Below are 17533 nucleotides of genomic sequence, written 5' to 3' on the forward strand. Positions count from 1 at the left end.
AGGGGGAGCTGTCTTTGCTCAGCCAAGCAAAATGAAATGTATTCTGCAAACATGCCATGGAATAACAGTCTTTCTGCTCCTACTACAGGCCAGGGAGGACCTAGCAGTGTGTGTGTGAGGGGGGGAAAACAAAGGGGAAAAAGAGCAGCCTTTGACCAGAGAATTGCATGGCATCATAGCTTGATATACACTAAACTTACATTCTGAAGACGCAGACGATTTGACTCCAGCATATGAAAAGAACCATTTATTGAGATGTTCACAAAGTGTGGTACCTGCAGAGACTGCCAAGATGGCAACAGCTCCTAATTCAGCTTGCATGGAAGGGCTCTCCTGACCTGTGGGACCGGTGCCTCTACCCAGCAGCTATTTCTCCTCCACCATAACTTGCTGCCGTGTGCAGCAGTTGTTCCTAGTTGCCCAGCCCACTGCCCTGTGGTCACAGCTCTTCCAGGAACTGCCCCAGGGCCAGGGCTTTTGCTGCTGGTGCAGGACATGGGAGCCATAGTTGCTGGTACCCGTGGCAGTAACTGCCACCACCGAGAGCAGAGCCCAAGCAAATGGAGCCACAGGCTTGATTGGAAGGTGTGACTAATGCAACACCGAGGTCTTACGAGACTAACTGTATTATCCTCGCTTCTTAGAAGCTACATTAGGAGAGAGTGCTTTCTTCGTGAATATATTAGCATGTATGTTAATACTACTGAGCTCAACCACACATGATATGCCTCTAAATACATATTGCACATCCCTGCCTCATTTCATCTTGAAGAGAAGTTTCATCATTTTGTAGCTAGTCTGGTATTATTTAAATAAAGCTGATATTATTTAAATAAAACTCTTAAAACTTTTGAATAAACTATGATTTATAATAAGCCTTGTATTACTAAAGAGCCAAGCAGATGAAGCCTTTTATGTGCCCCTTTTCCAATTACTTACCCTCTCTATGCTTTGATCAACTACATCTGGCAAGGCTTTAAAAAACTCCGGAAAGTTTCTGAGGAAATAAGGATGTTTCATCCTAGGTGTTGGAAACTGCACAGTCCCCTTTGGAAATGTGCAATTATGACTTCAGTGAAAACCCCAAACCCACAAGATTTGCCTATTTAATTTCTTATTGACCTTTACCTCCAGAGTTCCCCACCCTCTGGCACATTTTGAGTCATGAATTAACTTTCATGTCTGAGCTGAAGGACTGAAGAAATCCCATTCCCATTTTAAAGTTTTTTCCAGCAGCCTTCCAACTTCAGCTATCTTATTCAGCTGTGCAAGAAGTATAGGAAGGATGGCAAGTCATCACCTGTCCCTTAGTAAACCCACTCACTATGAATTTGGGATAACTTGTGTTAGAGTTGAAGAGGAAACACCTGCTGAGAAGGTGAGGTCTAGGATTTATTTTTACTTTGGATTTTCAGATCTTTCATTTTTGAAGACCTCATTACGTGAAAACACCAAGGAGGCCCTTGTGTCAGATAATTAACCTCTGATAGTAGTGTTACCGTGGAACATAAGATTCCAACAAAAAATGTAAATGGTGGCAGGGAAATATTTTTTTAAAATCTGCAAGCTCCCCCTAGGATAGTTAGCTGTGTTGATTTATGTATTTGTATATGCCTTGGGACTGTTGCTGTCTCCAGCTAAACAAAAGCAGTGTGATTCATGCATGAGCATCGTAACAACTGTATCTAAAGGGTAAAGTCCTGCTGCTGTTGCAAAGGAATCAGTCTGAAGGAACTCAGATTTACTTTGTGTAACAAGGTAGAAGTGGTAACCCAACTAGTCTACTTTTTCCAGAAAAGAAAAAAGTACATCTCCTGTACAACTTAATGAGTGATTATAAAAACAGTATTCTACTTACATGTTTCAGTAGTTTAAACTATGTTAAGTGTTACTGATTTAAATGCATTCCTCAGTAGGTATTTTGAAGATAAATGCAACAGTCAGGAACCCTGCTGAACTCTTAGGAATTTAAGTAGATTGGCATATGCATGCCCTGGAAAACATGTTTTCCTTGGGTGTTCACAAGTATGGTTTGAAGCTCCCCTGTGCTGGGACACCGAAGGATTTATCTCCTGGGTGTAATGTGCAGAACTGGGGACTGAACTGGTTGCCATGTTCCACTGAACATTGGAACTTTGGAAAATGCAGACTCTGATTGATTATTTAGTTGGTTTGACAGAATTTTTGTAACATGTTTATTGTGAGAAGCTCTGGGTATAGATTGTTTTCCAGCAGCAGCATTCAGCTATGTCCAGCGTGCCTTATGCTACTGCAGTCAAACCCTTACAAGTGAGTCTGCCCCAAAATGAACAATACACTTAATACTTCTGGTTTCCTCCTTTCTTTCCCCTTTGGACTTCTGAACCTTTAGGACGTGCTGTGTTTTGTGGGGTTTTGTTGTAGCCACAAGGTCTAGATTTCTTTTAACAGAAGTCGAGGTGGCCACTTGAGTTTATCTGGACAGTAACTCCTTCCAAGAGCTGGAGCTTTGGTGAAGAGCCAAAGCAGTGGCTGTCAGCAGGAGGAATGGGACTGTCACCCCTCTCTCTGTCCGGTCATTCCCCTGGGAAATCATCCTTGTCCCGGCTCCTGCTGCCCCCCAGAAGCACCAGCCTTCAAAATTTTTTTTAAAAAAAAGCGATTTATGGCCCACTCCCTCTGGCTAAAGCTCACTCCCACACTCTTCTCCCCTCAGGCATCCTCCCTTTTCCGAAGCGGGGGAATACTGCAGCCCCGATCCCCTCACGACCCGACCGTTAGGCTTCACAACGCGCGGCCGACGGCCCTCTTCGCCCTTCGCGGCGGGAACCGGAGCGCTGAGGGGTTAATCCGGGTGTGCCGCTTGAGGAGAAGCGGAGCGGCTGCCGCCGCGGTGCGGGAGGGCCGGGCACGCCCCTCCGGGCGTGCCCCCGCACCGCGGCGGCAGCCGTGAGCCCCCTCAGTCCCGCGGCCGTTGGGCTGGCGGTTGGGCGGCTGTCGGCGGGACCCCTACCTGTGCGCGGGCTTTTGGTGGGCGCCGCTGAGGAGAAGGAGGTGGCGGCGGCGGGGCAACATGCCGGGTAGCGACACGGCGCTGGCCGTGGACAGGACGTACTCGGACCCGGAGCGGCATCGGCGCCGCAAGACGCGGGTAAGGCGTGTGAGGGCACGGAAAGGGCGGTCGGGGGCCACCGTTGGAAGCGGGAGGCCCGACGAAGTGAGTGAGGGTGGTGGGGCTGCCCGGTGGGCCCGGGTGCCGAGCTCTGGCGACCGTCAACCTGCAGCGTGTTCCTGAGAGGTTTCCGCGTTTGCTGTGCTATCAATCTAAAGGGAAGGTTTTTATCTGTGCTTCTTTCATATTCCTACTCTTAACTACTCTTTGGTATAGGGAAATGAAATGAAACTGGTTGTTGACATAACAGAAACCGATGTTCAAGATATATCCACGGTAGAAACTAGTTGGAGGCAAGAACTTACTCACCAAAGTCAACAGCGGTGATGATCTAATAAAGTGACACTGTGTCTGATCACACTGGTGAATATGTGGTTTTGGTCTTGTTTCTCAAAGTCTGTTTAATAACATCAGGTGATTGTGTCTAGCAGCAGGGAATGATTACAGTTCCCTTCCTGAAGTTATTTAAAAGAGAACTGTGGCAGGGATGGTGAACGACAGAAAAGATGTATCTGTGTGTGCTAGGGAAAAAGTGAGAGCACACTGTATATCCATGATGTATGCCTTTATGGTATAGTTTTTCTTACGGTCTGCTGGCAAGTTCATCTTTTTCTTACTATTTTGATGTTTTGTTCATACAATACATGATAAACACGTATAGGCAATGCTAGTGATCCTTTCACGTATTTAGTAGCCTTTGTGGTGAATGTCCTGCTGATGAAGGCAGTTGGCTCTTTAGTTAATGCACAGATTTCAAATTCTTACCTAAATACTCAGCTCAAACAGGTGTAAAACAAACGGCTCTTTCTTCACATGCAGTGCAGGCAGATGTGAAGAAAAAGGAGGTTGTTCCAGCTGATTTGGGATATTGACAAATTCTGTTTTCCATGATGAGAGCCTGCATCTGTCAATAAAGGAGCTTTACAGTTTGAAGCGTAGGGATTAGCTACTTGTGAAGGAAGACTGGTTTGGGGTTTTTTGGGGGGGAGGGTTCTTGGGGGCTTGGGTTGTTTGTTGTTTTTTTTTTGGGGGGGGGGGGGGGGGTGTTGTGTTCTTTCTTTGTGTTTTGTTGTGTTTTGTTTTGTTTTTTTCCTGTACTGCACATTAGCAGTACTTTTCATCCCTCCAGCCCATTAATGGACAGTGCTGGAAAGGAGATGGTGTGCTTCAGATTGTTGTTGCATAATGAAATGTTTTAAAAATAGGTAACCCCATACACTCTAGCTTTACTACTGGAGTCCCTACTCTTAAACACCTCCAGGGATGGGGACTCCACCACTGCCCTGGGCAGCCCATTCCAACACCTAACAACCCGTTCTGTAAAGAAATACTTCCTAATATCTAGTCTAAACCTTCCCTGGCGCAACTTGAGGCCATTCCCTCTTGTCCTATCGCTTATTACTTGGTTAAAGAGACTCATCCCCAGCTCTCTGCAACCTCCTTTCAGGTAGTTGTAGAGGGCGATGAGGTCTCCCCTCAGCCTCCTCTTCTCCAGACTAAACAACCCAAGTTCCCTCAGCATCTTCAAGGTCTTTTCCAACCTAGACAGTTCTGTGATTCTGTGAGTCTACTGTGTTCTTCATACTGTAAGCTGGGTGCACATGCCAGTTGTAACCGAGTTAAAAATTTCATGTATTTCCTTTGTTTTTCTTTTTGAAAATTGAACTGATTAGTTTTTCTTCATTGTTCTTGCTGTAAGACTAATGTACTACCTAGCTTACTGTGGCCATGGAAGAAAGTTACGTACCTTGAAGGATGATTTTTGGCATATTTAAGAGGTTAACCTGAAGCCTCCACTCTGTAGTCTAGCTGCTCTGCTTAAAAGCATAAAGTATCATGGCTAACGTTCAGTGTTGTGTATTGTGCTTGTGTATTGAAAAATAAAAACCCCTTCATGCTTAAGACAATTTTATGAAAGCATCGGGCTTCTGTCTGATTTGGGGTTTCTTTTAATCAGGATTAGCCACTCCTTCCCTTCCTGCGACCACAAGAACTGGAAATATAACTCCGTAACAAGTTTGTAGAGTTGTATGTAGTTGCATTCCTCCAGGGTTTGGGCTTTACAAGTTGTGTCAGATATCACAGAACTTGTAATATAATTGCTAGAGGTGGTAGCAGCTGGTTGTATGTTCCAGATAGTGGCAAGAGCTTGCATTAAATCCATTTGTGCTTATTCTGAACAAATAGGATTTTTTCCTGAGTAAATTACCTGGATAACTTCAACATTCCTCTTACTGCTTTAATCAAGGGGATGGAAATGGTCAGGCACTGGAGCAGCAACAACTGATGGTATTATGTAGGAAAGAAGCAAGAAAACAGGATAATGTTTTTCAGTTAGACACTGAATAAAAAGCATCAGAGCAGCTGGAGTTAAAGCAGCCGTTCCCAAACATTCATGGAGAAAAACAACGCTGAACACAAACATAGCAATACAGAGTTGATGGGAGGACACTCAGAGAACCTGAACAAGCTAGGGAGACTTGTTTGTGCATGAAGAAAGTCTTGGAGTTGGTTTTGTCAGCGGGATAGGGACAGTGTATAGTAAGTAGGGTGAGATCTGTTTCATGAAGCCCGGGAAAAAGAGAGGTGTTAAAGTAGTTGCTGGATTTCATAGTCTGTATAATATGGGCTACTGAGTCCAGTTTTTAGGTGGGCAGGTTGTGAAGGACTTCTCCAGCCCTGTAGGTTACTGCCTGTGTCTTTCAAGCCCATCTAGATTTTTCTTATGAGAAAGTAAAGCCTCCTCTATGGACAGGCAAGAAGACAGTTCCAAAATTGCAGCTGTATATACTGTAGGAAAACATCATCAAATTCAGTTTGCAGAAGTGTTAGAACAACTTACTCTGAATATAGCCTGAGTTTGTAAATGGTAGAATCTGAGGGGAAGAGGATTTTAAAATACCTGCTGCAGCTAAAAAGCTTCTTCAGTGTAAGGCAACAGGTCTGTTTGATAACTTCTTCTTGGAGGCCATTTGAAATATATCCTGGGCTCTGCTAACAACTTTCCAATGAACCATGTCACATTTGGTGCAAAGTTCCCAGTACCTGAATGAGAGAAAATACTTTAATGAAGAACAGCTGTGCTATTTGTAACACGGGGGAGTCGCTGCTGCCTAAGGAGGCCAAGTATTTTGAGGGAGAGGCTGGATTCCTTTTCTCTTCCTTGGACAAGTCACAAGAGAGCCCAGCTATGCTGTGCATAGCAGCACAGAGTGGGGCATAAAACTACTGTTGCTTGTAGTGTAATGGTATCAGTGCCTGACAGTTTTGGTATTATTTGATGGGTACAGATTCACAGTCATGTGGTTACCTTGGTTCTGGTTCTGGTCATTCATTCCCCGCTTTAAGAAGGGTACCCTTCCAGGGGACTTTTCCTACCCCTCCTTGTCAATAGTATCTGGTCACTGTAATCTGGATTACTGCAGCTCGCTCTGGTGGCACAGGTGGAATCAATGTGGACGATACGGCTATGCAAACTGTTTCAGCTCACCTCTGCTAATGCCAGCTATTGTAGCTTCACTGTGCTTCATATCCACTACTAGTTGATTCCTACAACGCTTGGAAAATGAATCCAAATCTTTCCAAATCAGGATTTAAGCCACAAAGTAGGACAAGATTTGGGAAGAAGGGTTGCATTTTTAGCTGTCATGCACCAAGTACTGTTGTTGCTGGAATGTAGCTTGCGGGACAGCTAAAGAGTGTTATGGTGCTTTAGGGAACAAAACCATTTTGTAGTGAGTACTGTGGGAGACTAGAGGTGCTCAGATTCTGGCTACACTGTGCTTCTTGGGCAGTAAGTCCATGCAGAGGTCTATGCAGTTGAAATAGTAACATTCCTGATGCTCAGACTAGCTTGGCTATGCTAATTTATGCTTCATTGTGTTGATTTTTGCTTCTAGAGCATTGTCAGGACTGCCTTTCAGGGCTCTGTTAAAGCTGTGATCTCTGAATGCTCACCAGGTTGTCCTATTTAGACCTCAGAAACCTGTGTACACAATTTTTTTTGCTGCTGATCAGGGCATTGCTCTTCACTCTTGATCACTTACTCCTTACAGAACAAAAATCCTCTAGATTTTATCATGGTTATAAATGTATACGTATGGCTTTGTAGGAGAAGAATCCTTTTCTAGTACAAGTAAGACACGTGAGTTCCTTTACTGCATCCCATCAGAAGTCTATGCAGCAATACGTCCTGCTTTTAACAAGTACCAGATGCTTTGGAGAGAGATGCAGGAAGTCCTAATTACATGGTTTCTTGCACACTGGACCCTATTCAGAACTTTATTAGTGGTAGACTTATATTTGAAATAGTAAGACTTCCTCCTCTATTTAAAACCAAAAATCCTTAGCTGTTAACAGATGTGGTTTATTTATTAACAAGTAGAGAATCTTAATTTTAATCTTCTTGTGCTTTCAGCTTTAGTGAGACTACCAATAGAATCAGTGTTTTGTGTATGAACTGATTCTTACATGACAACACACACAAAAAGGCTTACGTTAAAAAACAAAACAAAAAACAACAAAAAACAAAAACCAAACCAAAAAACCCAGAAATCCACTTGCTTTCTACTGATGAAGAAACATTCTGTGGAATGTCTCTTCTCACTTTCCATGTCTCTCTTATGATCTGTCCCATTCATCTTGTCTATAAGCAAGGCAGTCTTTTTAATAATCTCTCCTTGTATGGAAGTCATTCTAAGCCTCTAATCGCTTTCATCATCTGTCCTTGAATTCCCTTTATTTCTTAAAATCCATAGTACATTTAGAGGAAATAACATAAAGGGACCTAGAAGGATTAAAAACATAAAAAAACCCCACCTCGAAGCAACCAAACAGCAACAAAAACCTCGACCTAAACCAGAAGACCACTGCATCCACAGTTATAGGAGAAAAGGAGCTTTAATCTCCTGGTGGTCCTTTAAATGCAGAGATCACCGTAGAAGAAATGCTTGTTCTGGGCTTCTGTGACTTGTAACCAAACCTCCATGTATTTTATGCGCAAAGAATTTAGACATACTTTTTCCAGAGTTCTCTCATGTTTTGACATAAGATAAAGATAATTTGATGGGATGGAATATTGTTAAGACTTTCAAGCATTGTTTTTAAATCCACGGTGTATCTAGAAATGTGTGAAACCTGTCAAAGAGTAGGCTGCATGATGTAGGGTTTTTGGGAATAAGAGAGGGAAGCCATAACTGTAATGTGAACCCAAAATGGCAGATTAGCTGGTTAGTACTGAAGAAAGGCCCCATTTGTTCATTTAAAACAGTTTTGGTTATATTGTCATTGTAGAAATGTTTGGAAAACTGTAACTTCTCAATTTTTTTGCTTGTGCCAGAAAGGAATGCTAGGAAGTTTACAAAGTTGGTATCTTTTTTGGTATACTTTGAGTTTTGGGATTAAATACATCTAAAAGACAAAGGTCAGTGCTAGGTGTAATTTGTTGTTGTCAAACAAAATAAAGGGGGAAATTGTTGCTGTACAGCTTAGTATAGTATTGCTGTGCTCCCTTGATCCTGCAAGGTGAACCTCTTTGGTAGAGTTATAAGTCATAAAGTTGTTTTTTCACCCAATCTGTCTTCTCCCTTCCAACCCAAGAAGACAGTTTTAAACAGTCAGCAGAAGTAGGGATGTATGTTCTTTTCAAAGTTTAAACTGATTTTTAGGTTTGGAAGTTTTATATTTAGACCTTTCATAGTTTTTGGTCTCCACCTGGAAAATTAATGTGTCTGAAGATTGTACAGTGTCTCCTTTCCTTTGCTGTCCTTATTGCAGTGAATGGTATTGCTTGCAGGACTGGGGGATCTATTATCACCTTTTAAATGTTAGGTATATTAAAAAAAAGATCGCTGGAGGAAAATCATTTTTGCTTTCTTTTTGAAGGACATGTAGTTGTCCTTCTGTCAAGTTGCCAGTGAAGATGTAGGGGAATGCCAACAGCTCTTGATCCCTAGCTTGCTTGTTGTCCTCATCTCCATAGGTGAGGTTTTAACTAGGCACCACCTGGTACAATGTTTACATAGAGGCTGAGCCTTTGAGGTTTTGGCTGGATTTGACATCTAGCATTGTCCAGGCTAAAAATATTGCCACTGCCCGTTGTCCAGTTTTTGTTGTTTTGGCACCATTAGTAAATGTGCAGCTTTCATCTTCACCCCCCACAGTGAGTGTGGTTTTGGGAAAGACCTGTGTGGGAGATGAGTTTCTATGTAGTGTTGGGTAATGGTAGAATGTAATTCTCATTTTTCATTTATGTATTAGATAGAGAAACTTTGCTAAAGAGCATTTGCACTCTTGCTAATGAGGGTTGCAAATATCTTTACTATTGAAAGTTTTCTGCTCTTCCCTTAGTCTGAAAGAAGAGCGGAGGATTAATATGCAAAGCCAAAAATAAACGTGCTGTTCTAAAGCCTTGACATATGGGACCTGGTATGCAACTGGGATGGCTTGTAGCTGTGCAGCTAACCTTTTTCAGACACTCAGCAAGTGAGAACTTCTCTAAGGCAGCTTTTTATATCATCGTACATAATCTAAGCTTTAATTTAGGGACAAGGATGAAACTGGAGGGGTGTCTCTACTGGCTGAGGTATAAAGAATATCTACAAATTGTGAGCTGTGATGCTGTTATTGTAGAAAGTTGAAATGAGGCTTTTTGTTTTCCAAAAAATTCCAGAAAAGCTCAATAATACTGAGAGCTGTCCCACTTCATTATTGTTCTGTTTAGGTGTTGCAACTGGATAAAATTCCAGAGGGCAGAAGGTATGGAAACCACTGCTACTAATATTTTCTTAGTTACCTCTGTACTGGACACTGAGACTATGGTATACTTTAATGGACCCTTGATATAAAAAATTTGGCATCAATTCTAAATACTTCTCAGTTAACCTTTATTATAGTAGGTACTTTTTCCTTGGTTTTCCTATTTGTGTACAGTTTAGTAACAGTCACCTTCCTTTGTAAATTTTTGTTTCAGTAGCTCTGGGTGAAGAATTCCTTGCATGGGGATGCAAGGAATTAATACTGTGCTATTGAATTAAAAAAATGTGATCCAAGTAGTGCTGAATCCATTGGAAACTTTTGATTGACGTCAGTGGCCTATGGAACCAATTCGAGATTAATTAGAACAGCCTTCTGGAAAATTCTCTACGTATTGTGTTCTTTACAGGATGGTGGATGCTACTTCCAGTTTGTATTATAGTCTCATCTATCTTAAACCAGGATGGTGTAGGTGGGTTTTCATCTTTGTTTTTGTTTTGTAAATAAATGTTCTTGTCGTGGGTTTAGCTAAAAATGTATGGAAACCTGTCTAGTTTCCTGGCAAAGGTTGTGATGAAAAGAGCAGTCAGTGTGTGTGTGTATATATATCTAAGAACTGCAACAATTAAACGCTCTGATTATCTATGTCCTGTGATTTTTGTTAAAGTTAATAGGACCATGACTTTCAAAAAGGGTACTCACATTGTCTTCTCAAGCTTTTTTTCTATTGACTTGTTAATCCTGTGTTTAAAGCAAGGCTTTTCAGTTGAAGATGAAGCATTATGGTGGAAGTTGGTGTTTTAAAGATAGGGAAGACTGCAATGCACTGGAGTCAGTTTATATGCGCAGGAGGTGTTGATATATAAGGTGAGACAAAGTGTTGCACAGAGCTGGTGGAAGTGTAAGCCCTCCATTCTTCAGAAAAATCTGATACTGCCTACCACCACCAGAAACTTAAATATCACAGGAAATGTGAGGAGTCAGTGCTTTGGTGTCTGTAGATTATTAGTTTTTAAATCTAAGTGAATTTCAAAGTGGGCTTTCAGTGCTACACTATAAGAATTACTGTGATAGGAAGAGAAGCCTTGTTAGGGTAAGTTGATGTAGCAAGTTTCTCTGGTTTTACAGCATTCACTCCTCCTTTTATTCTAACTTATTCCAGTACACGTAATACAGAAATTACAATTAAGCTAGTGCTCATTGTTCAAATGCAAAATGATATAAATATGCAGAAAATGTGCTGCTTGATACCAGCATGCCTGTACAGGTGAGTGACGCCCAAATATCAAACTGACTGGCCAATTAGAATTGACTCTTAACATTTTTCTAATTCAGGGCAGTACAGCTTAGTAGCATACTCTACTGTAAGTGTGCTAAGGACTTCACCCCCACTTCCTAGGAGATGAATTTATATCGAACGGGAGGTGGCTGTTTGTTGGACTCCAGCGGCCGTTGACTGTGTTTTGGATTGCAGTAGGCAAGAAGCTTTGGTTGAAGGCTGCTGACAGCTGCAAGGAAAGGTGGAAGCTTTGAAACCAGTAGGATCAAACCCAGTACTAGTCTCAAAGAGTCATTTAGTGTTAGAAAAACTAAACGAACAGATCTTGAGTCAGCATTGCCTAGATTGGGGTGAGGATCCCTTCTTAAGTAAGAAGGACCAAAGAAGACTTGACTGGGCACTCATTCACAGCTTCACCTCGTCTGCAGCATTGCAGGTTGCCACCTTCACCCTGCCAGCTTTCCTAAAGCTGATCAGAGCTATCTTGTTTCAAGTCCATTAGCAGCACCCTGGCACAGGGCTCCTTCACCCCCATTGTGGTCATACTGTGCTTACAGATTCTGCACCTTTCCCAGTGCCAAGCTTACCCACTCCCTGTCCCAGGGCTGAGGGGCCGGGGAAGTCTGTGGGTGTGACTGGGCAGCTCTCAGCAGCTTTTGGGCATGGTCAGGGCAATAGCAAGGAATGGAGAGGATAGTAGGGAGACTTGATAGAGAGAGGAACAGAGGTAGGACTTCACATTCTCTGCCCAGAATGGAGTGTCACTCCCACTTTCTCTCTGTCTCACTTTTTTTTTTTTAGCAGAAGTGTCTAAATGTTGTAGATGCTGTAGGTGAGACACAGAATTCCATCTGCAGCAAATTTTGAATGTACTGGTCTGGAGCCTTTGAATCCACACTTTGATATTTGTGCTGTGTGTGGACACTGAATTATCAGTGTCAGTAGTGTCATACCAATGTCAGTATATTATAATTATTTTATTATTATAAAATAATAAATTAGCATTATCTTATGTAAGTCTAGAAGAAACATGAATTAAAATCTGAAAATTATGGTAACTGGGAAAGGACAGGAGAAATGCTTCTTGGTGTTGGGGGTAGGGCACATATTAGAAAAGGAAAGAAATAAAATAAAATTAAAAAAAGGAAAGAAATAAAAAAAATAATGAGTGTGAGTAAATATAGTAAAAACATTAAGCAAGAAATGTACATTGCTCCTGTGATAAGTCTTTTTGTTAAGGCATTTTGTTGCAGGAAAGCTTTGCTAAATGTCAACTTCTGGAACCCTTTTGTGTCATACCTGCCTCAATTCTACTGTTTACCAATAACATTCTGATACATTGGACTGTGAAGAGGATGCATCCTGTATCACATACCTTTGGATTCTCTTTGGTGTCATAATGACACGGATGACTTGAAAATAAAATGCTTCAGTACTTGGTATTGCTTCAGTTACTGATGCTTGTGCATCATATGGGAGTGTGTGGCTTTTACTATGTTAGGAATCTTTGCTTTACTAGAGGTTTTGGCAGGAACAACACAGTTCTGTGTCATGGTTGTCCTTGATATTTGTTGCCAGATCAGTAAAGTATCTCTTCACCTCATCAGATTTCTGATTTGTTTCTTCCCCCTTCCCTGCCATGTCCAGAAAAAGTGGTTATCTTTGTTCATTCCCCACTCCTCCCATATCTTAAGAAAGACATCTGGCTACATCTTGTTACCTGTCACCAGTCCTTTTTTGAGCAAATTACACAGTTTGATGAACAAAAGACGGGTGACAGCCTGCTTCTAAGATAAGAGTTAAAGGGATATTCTTAGGAGTCTCTTTTAAAGCCAGGTAGTAAATGGCAGCAGACTGATTCGGTAGCTGCCAGGCTCCTGTTGTGCTAAAATGGGACCAGAAGGTTGGCAGTGAGTTTGCCATACTCTTTAAGTTGTTGTCCTGCTCAGCTTTTTATGAGGGTCCCTACAGTGGAACCTCTTCTTCACACATGAATTCATGCAATGGGTGATACTTGGGCCCTTCTGATACACAGCATCATCACAAGCAGGTGCTGCTGGTCCTGATGAGGGCCTGTGATCTGTATGAGAGTTATGCTCCTTCTGTCCTGTGCAAGTGGATTGGATTTGGTAGATTTTTGTACCAGAGACATGGGGAGGCTGGAGGATGAGAGGGAGGGAAAACATTTATTAACAAGACCTGAGGAGGATTTAAGAAAAGGAGAAGATTGAAGACAATGAGAAGATCTTTGACGATCAGTGAGAGTTTCTCTTTTGTTTCCCATTCGGTATATGAAGAAATTCAGAAACTGTCCTTGTTGGCCTTTGCATGTTTTGTTCCCATAAACTGTATGGATGTGGTTGTCAGTAGTTTGTCTTGGGAAGCACCAAGGAGGTTACTGTCTGTAAGAGCTAGATGCTTACTGCTACTGGTAAAGGAGATGTGCCATCATCAGGTCATTCCATTGTGTCTTTCCAGTGTTAACTCCTATGGTATTCTCTCTCTAGTGCACAGAGTGATCCTATTGTGCAAATCTTCTATTTCTGGTATTTGTGAAACTGGCTTCCTGTGGACTTCTACTTGAGGGACATCATTGGGTTTTGCAATATAAATGTAATGTAGAAAAAAGATGCACCTTTCTTTTCTGTGCGTGTTTTTTGGGTTTGTTGTTTTTTTGGTTTTTTTTTTTGCCTCCAAGGAACTCTTTTTCTCTTTTTACCAAGGAACTGGAAAGTTTTGGATTGCAGGTGAATTCAGGAGGGTGAATAAGACACAAACTGACAAAGCTGGATCTGAAAGTGATCAGGTGGAATCTCTAGTGACATTCATAAAACTTGGCATCGAGCTTTTGTTTGTGATTTGTTGATGCCAGAAGCTATGATATTCTTTTAGGTTTTGGAAGCTGGACTTTGAATGCAGTAGCTTACAAATTGTTCTTTCACAAAAGTTTTGACCTATGCTGCCACTTTTCATGCATACTTTAGGTGGGATTTCTCATTTACTAGTGAATATGTACATTACACAGTAGCATATGTGTAAACTGCTCTTTAATTTTGAAGAAGTATTCTTGCAATGAAGATACACCCACTTCTGTTTTGAAACAAATAGCCAAGCCTTTGTTTCAGTTATTCTTGTTTGGACTTGAGAGAGTCAACTAGACTAATCTTTCTGTGCTCTGTGCCATTATGTGGTGTGGCAGTTATGTCAGAGAAGGTTGAAGCAGTGATTTGCTTGAAGAGAATCTGTGTTTTGAAATGAAGTCTAGAGCAGTGGTGACAGTGTTAGCCTAAAGCTCTGGTGACATGGGTTCAGGCTACTGTGACAGCTTTCAGCCTTTGTGTAATGATGGGAGTTATTTAACCTCTGAAGAGAATGTGATTTCTCCCAGCATGCGCAGGGGAGGAGATAAATACCATGAAGGATACATATTTCAGAATCATTAGCCATCTGGGTGGATACTTCAAAGAAACCAGCCTCTCTGACTTTTTTTTTTGAGATCCAAAAATATGCAGTGGATGCACGTTCCTGCTCTCCACATCAGGCAGATTTTTAAGGCTATCTGCTATAGGTGCTTCTTCCCCCAGATTGTGCAAGTCTTGTGTAACTGTTAGAAATCAGGCATTTGCTCTTAAGGGACTTGTGTAGGGCATCCTCTATAGCTGAGAGGGGTACAGCTCTTGCAAGTGATCTGTCTGATCTCTGGTAGAAGCTTAGAAGCTTAAAATAAATCATGTAAAGGTGGGCATCTGAAGCTGGGTGAAACTAAATCCAGTCTAAGTAGCTGTGTGACAGTGGATATTGCAGGCACTGCATAAAAGATGCAAGTTTCACCATTTTTCATACATTATAGAACTAGATGTATGTGCTGAATATCTAGGCATCTGTGCCAAATCAACTTTATTCTTGAGTGGGACTTAAAGTTCTTTTTATTAGGCAGAACAGCAAAAGGCTTTTCTGGCTCTCCCTCTTGCACAGTGCATTCTTAATATTAGTGAATCTTCATTTCACTTGTGCATAACTGTACTGTTTTCCTAAAACTTTTTATTTGTAAATCTCTGTCTTTTGCCAGCTTTGCCATTATGCATAGAAACCATTGGTTTCTGGGTGCTCAGAAATTTGGCAGTACAGGATGTTACCTTTTCTATCCCCTCTTCTCTCTGTTTTGGCTCTACTATGATTATTACAGAGTGTTCCTGCTGTGAGTACTGTACAGAAATCCATTATTTTTCTCTGTGTAGTTAAGCCAGAATTAAATTGTGGAAAGGTTGCCTTTTTTTTTTTGGTTTTTTTTTTTTTTGTTTTGTTTTAATAAAGGAAGAAAGGTGAAAAAATACCAAAGTGGCACTTGGAAAGAAGGAGAGTAATCTTAAATTCACCTTCTCATTACTGCAAGAAAGTAAAAAATTGCTTCTGTAAGTCTGTTGGGCTCTTATTACTTCTGGTGGCAGCAGGTGCTTCTGATAAAGTTAAGTTTGGCAGTGTTTTGCACTTTGTTAGTGGTGCACTGAATTGGAATTAGACTGGTACTGACTTCCATGTGTCGTCTCATGGGAGACTTGAGTCTGCAAGCAGATGAGACCACTGCCAGGGCATTCCCATCAGCTGTGTCCTGCTCTTGGGTAAATCAGCAGCAATGCTGGGTAATTTCAGTGGTGCAGGATTAGGCTTTCTGCAGATGCTGTTTGTAATAATTTCATTAATGAAAACAGGCGTTTATGAACTTTTAGCATGTCAGTAGCCAGAAGAAGACAAGCTTCTAGTGATAGGACCTGGGAGTACATAGCCACAGTGTATTTGTATTGTCTGATTAGAGGTGTTGCTGTTGCAAAAAAAATATATATATTCTTTCAGCAAGGTAGGCATCCCAAGGTTCAGAAATTCAGAACTTGATCTTTAAAAAGTCTAAGGCCAGAATTTCTGTAGGAATTTTTAGAACGTGGAATTGGAAAGTGGGATTGAACTTGTTTATTTGTGTATGTACAGTACTACTTTGGGTTTGAAGTAAGCTTTTTTTCCAGTATATTTTTCTGTTGGTTTAAGGAGCTCAGCTTGGCCTTGCCTAACCTACAGCAGAAGATGTATTGATAGGATGCATTAGACAGTTTATTAGTCCTTATGTGTCTGTCAGACCTCAGTCTACCTTAACCCTTTTGGCAGGTTCTGCCAATTAAAATGAATCCTCCCTAAGGAGGGATCTAGTTTTCTAAGACTAGGATGTAAAGTTGTATAGTCTTTGAGCATATGCAGTGAGTCTTCACATCTTGGCAAGAAGTTCTGTGTGGTAAATTCTCAATGTCACTGTTACATGTTGTTTATATGAGACTACTTTATGCCCAGACACTGGCAAATATTAGTGCTGTCACGTTCGCTCTTTAAAGTAGGTGTGGCTGAAAAAGGAACCCATATAGCACAGTGGCAGGGGTAGAAGGGCAAAGAAGGCTGAAGTTTGAGGTGGAAAGGCTGTCTTGGAGCACTGCTGTTGTATTAAAGCATGTCTAGAATTTGTATTCAATAGCTCTGACAGAGGTCCAAACTAGAGGCTGCCTGAGAAGATATGTAACTTAAGTTGCATAAACCCTGGCCTTCCAAAGACAGATGATAATGTGTCATAATTCCTTTGAAACTTTTAGTCTTTATGATGATCTTCTAATTTCCTTTATTCCCATCCTCAGAGAAAGAATGCATTAGTTCCCCTTGTAAGTACTTCTTCAGCATGAACTGTCAGTGAATTCCCAAAACTGTAATGTCGTCTTTTCAGAATGTGCCCTGTAATCTTCAGTATGTAATTGCTTTTGCTATTCCTGAATGGACATTTTGAAGAGAATGGGAGGAAGGAGGGAGCTGGGGGAAAGAGGAAATTTCTGCTCTTTATCTATAGTGCTGTGGCTCAAATCAGTGTCTGTGAGTTAAGGAAATTTGCGCCTGACGCTCATAATTCCTCAAGTGTGACTGTGTAGTTAATATTTGTGCCTGACAGTACGTAGGGAGTTGAAGCACTGGTCCCTGTTCCTGCAGCTATACAGCTTATCTTGCCACTTCCCCTCACTTTGTCTTTCTCTAACAATGAGAAAACAAAGGTTATTCAGCCTTATACCATTATTATAGATGCTGATTGAATTACCTTGTACTGAAGTTGTTAATATGGAAACTGAAATTTTAAGTGAAGATTTGGGTTAGAATTTGCATTTTTAAAAGTGGAGAAAATAATTTTATGTGTAAAACAGAACCCTCATACTGTTTTGGGTGTGTGGGTTTTTTTAATATTTATGTCTGATTTTAGGAAAATAAAGGGCTACAATTTATTTGTAGACTGCCTAATAAGATAGTTTTAAAATGTCACATAGAGTTAA

General features: G+C 41.3%; 1 protein-coding gene across 2 annotated transcripts in view; it reads left to right on the forward strand.

Annotated features, from left to right (window-relative positions):
* Nucleotides 1-17533, forward strand: part of TMCC3 (transmembrane and coiled-coil domain family 3) — a 143674-nt gene that overhangs the window by 92515 nt on the left and 33626 nt on the right. The window contains exon 1 of one of the 2 annotated variants that reach the window (XM_074827057.1): nucleotides 2933-3130. The exons of the other annotated variant lie outside the window; for it this stretch is intronic. Coding sequence (XP_074683158.1) covers nucleotides 3053-3130 — 78 coding nt within the window. The 5' untranslated portion in view covers nucleotides 2933-3052. Of the gene's footprint in view, nucleotides 1-2932; nucleotides 3131-17533 lie in introns of those variants that run through there. 2 annotated transcript variants of the gene reach the window in all.

The sequence above is a fragment of the Strix aluco genome, chromosome 5, assembly GCF_031877795.1.
Source record: "Strix aluco isolate bStrAlu1 chromosome 5, bStrAlu1.hap1, whole genome shotgun sequence".
Taxonomy (NCBI): domain Eukaryota; kingdom Metazoa; phylum Chordata; class Aves; order Strigiformes; family Strigidae; genus Strix; species Strix aluco.